At 30.4% G+C, this 1,098-nt stretch overlaps 1 protein-coding gene across 1 annotated transcript; it reads right to left on the reverse strand.

Annotated features, from left to right (window-relative positions):
- Positions 1-14: 14 nt before the first annotated feature.
- Tsp_15165 (cell wall hydrolase/autolysin) lies at positions 15-365 on the reverse strand (the record flags this gene model as incomplete). Its single annotated transcript, XM_003370883.1, has 1 exon — positions 15-365. A coding segment is annotated over exon 1 (351 nt), but the record flags the coding sequence as incomplete, so codon positions are not given.
- Positions 366-1,098: the final 733 nt, after the last annotated feature.

A 1,098-nucleotide genomic window follows, 5' to 3' on the forward strand; every position in this document is an offset into this window, starting at 1 on the left:
ACATTTTGCTTCACTGTAATATTGTTTTCAAAGATTCGGACCCCAGGATGTATTAGAATATTCGATGCTACAGCTTGTTTAAAATTGACACCATCAAGCATTTGCAATTTCTGAGAATCAGTGAAAGACAGTAGTTTTCCGCCTTTGAAGGAACTCGCACAGAATCGATGTAAATCCTCGATAGTGACTTGTCCATAGAATTTTTTCACTTCGAACATATCGACTACTGTTAGGCATCCGCCATCATCTAATTTTCTTCCTCCATAATTATCCCACGTGCTGGAAACCGGGCAACCCCCATCAGCACTTCCTCCCATAAGTAAACAGATTACTGACACGACCAGTGAAACTTTAGTCACCGCCATCAGCACAGTCTAAAAATATTCTGTTTAAATATCAAATATGTGATGATTTCTAGATGAATAAAATAAACTGCATCTGAAACTGATGAAAGTATTAACGGGACTTTATTAAACAATAAATGTTTCGCTTCTAATCAAATAAAAGTTTACCATCAGAAATTCAACTGAAGTAAAGCTTTAGAAAAATATAAATATTCAGCGGTTTTGAAAAAAAGCCTAGTTTTTTATAAGTACATTTATAGAAAAATTACACTGTAGAACAAATTCAGGTCAATCAACAAAGAAATTAATAAATTAGAATTGGAATAATTTCTTTCTCTCAGTAACCATGATTACTCTATTCATCAAGATATCTTAAAATACTACTTACCAAATTTGATCGGAGAGAACTTAGGCAAAAAAGACACTTCATCGCAGTCAAAACGAGAAAATAATGAAATCTTGTTATATCATGCCATTTATAATGAAGACACTTTAAAATGTAAGATACATTTTAAAGAGCCTTTTAAAGTTCATTGTTTAAAGTTCCTTTCACAAGTTCTAAACATTTTTGTTAAATTCAAATTACACGATTTTGAAAAAATATGATTTGTCTTCAATGTTTATTGGTATAAAAAATAAAAACAACTGTGTTTAACGTATTTTTACATTTTCAAAATTATTTACAAATTTTCCAGTTCCCAACATATATTTAAAGAAAATCAAGCTTCATTTATTGACACAAGTTAGATTGAAA

Source organism: Trichinella spiralis, assembly GCF_000181795.1.
Source record: "Trichinella spiralis strain ISS 195 chromosome Unknown Scfld379, whole genome shotgun sequence".
Taxonomy (NCBI): Eukaryota; Metazoa; Nematoda; class Enoplea; order Trichinellida; family Trichinellidae; genus Trichinella; species Trichinella spiralis.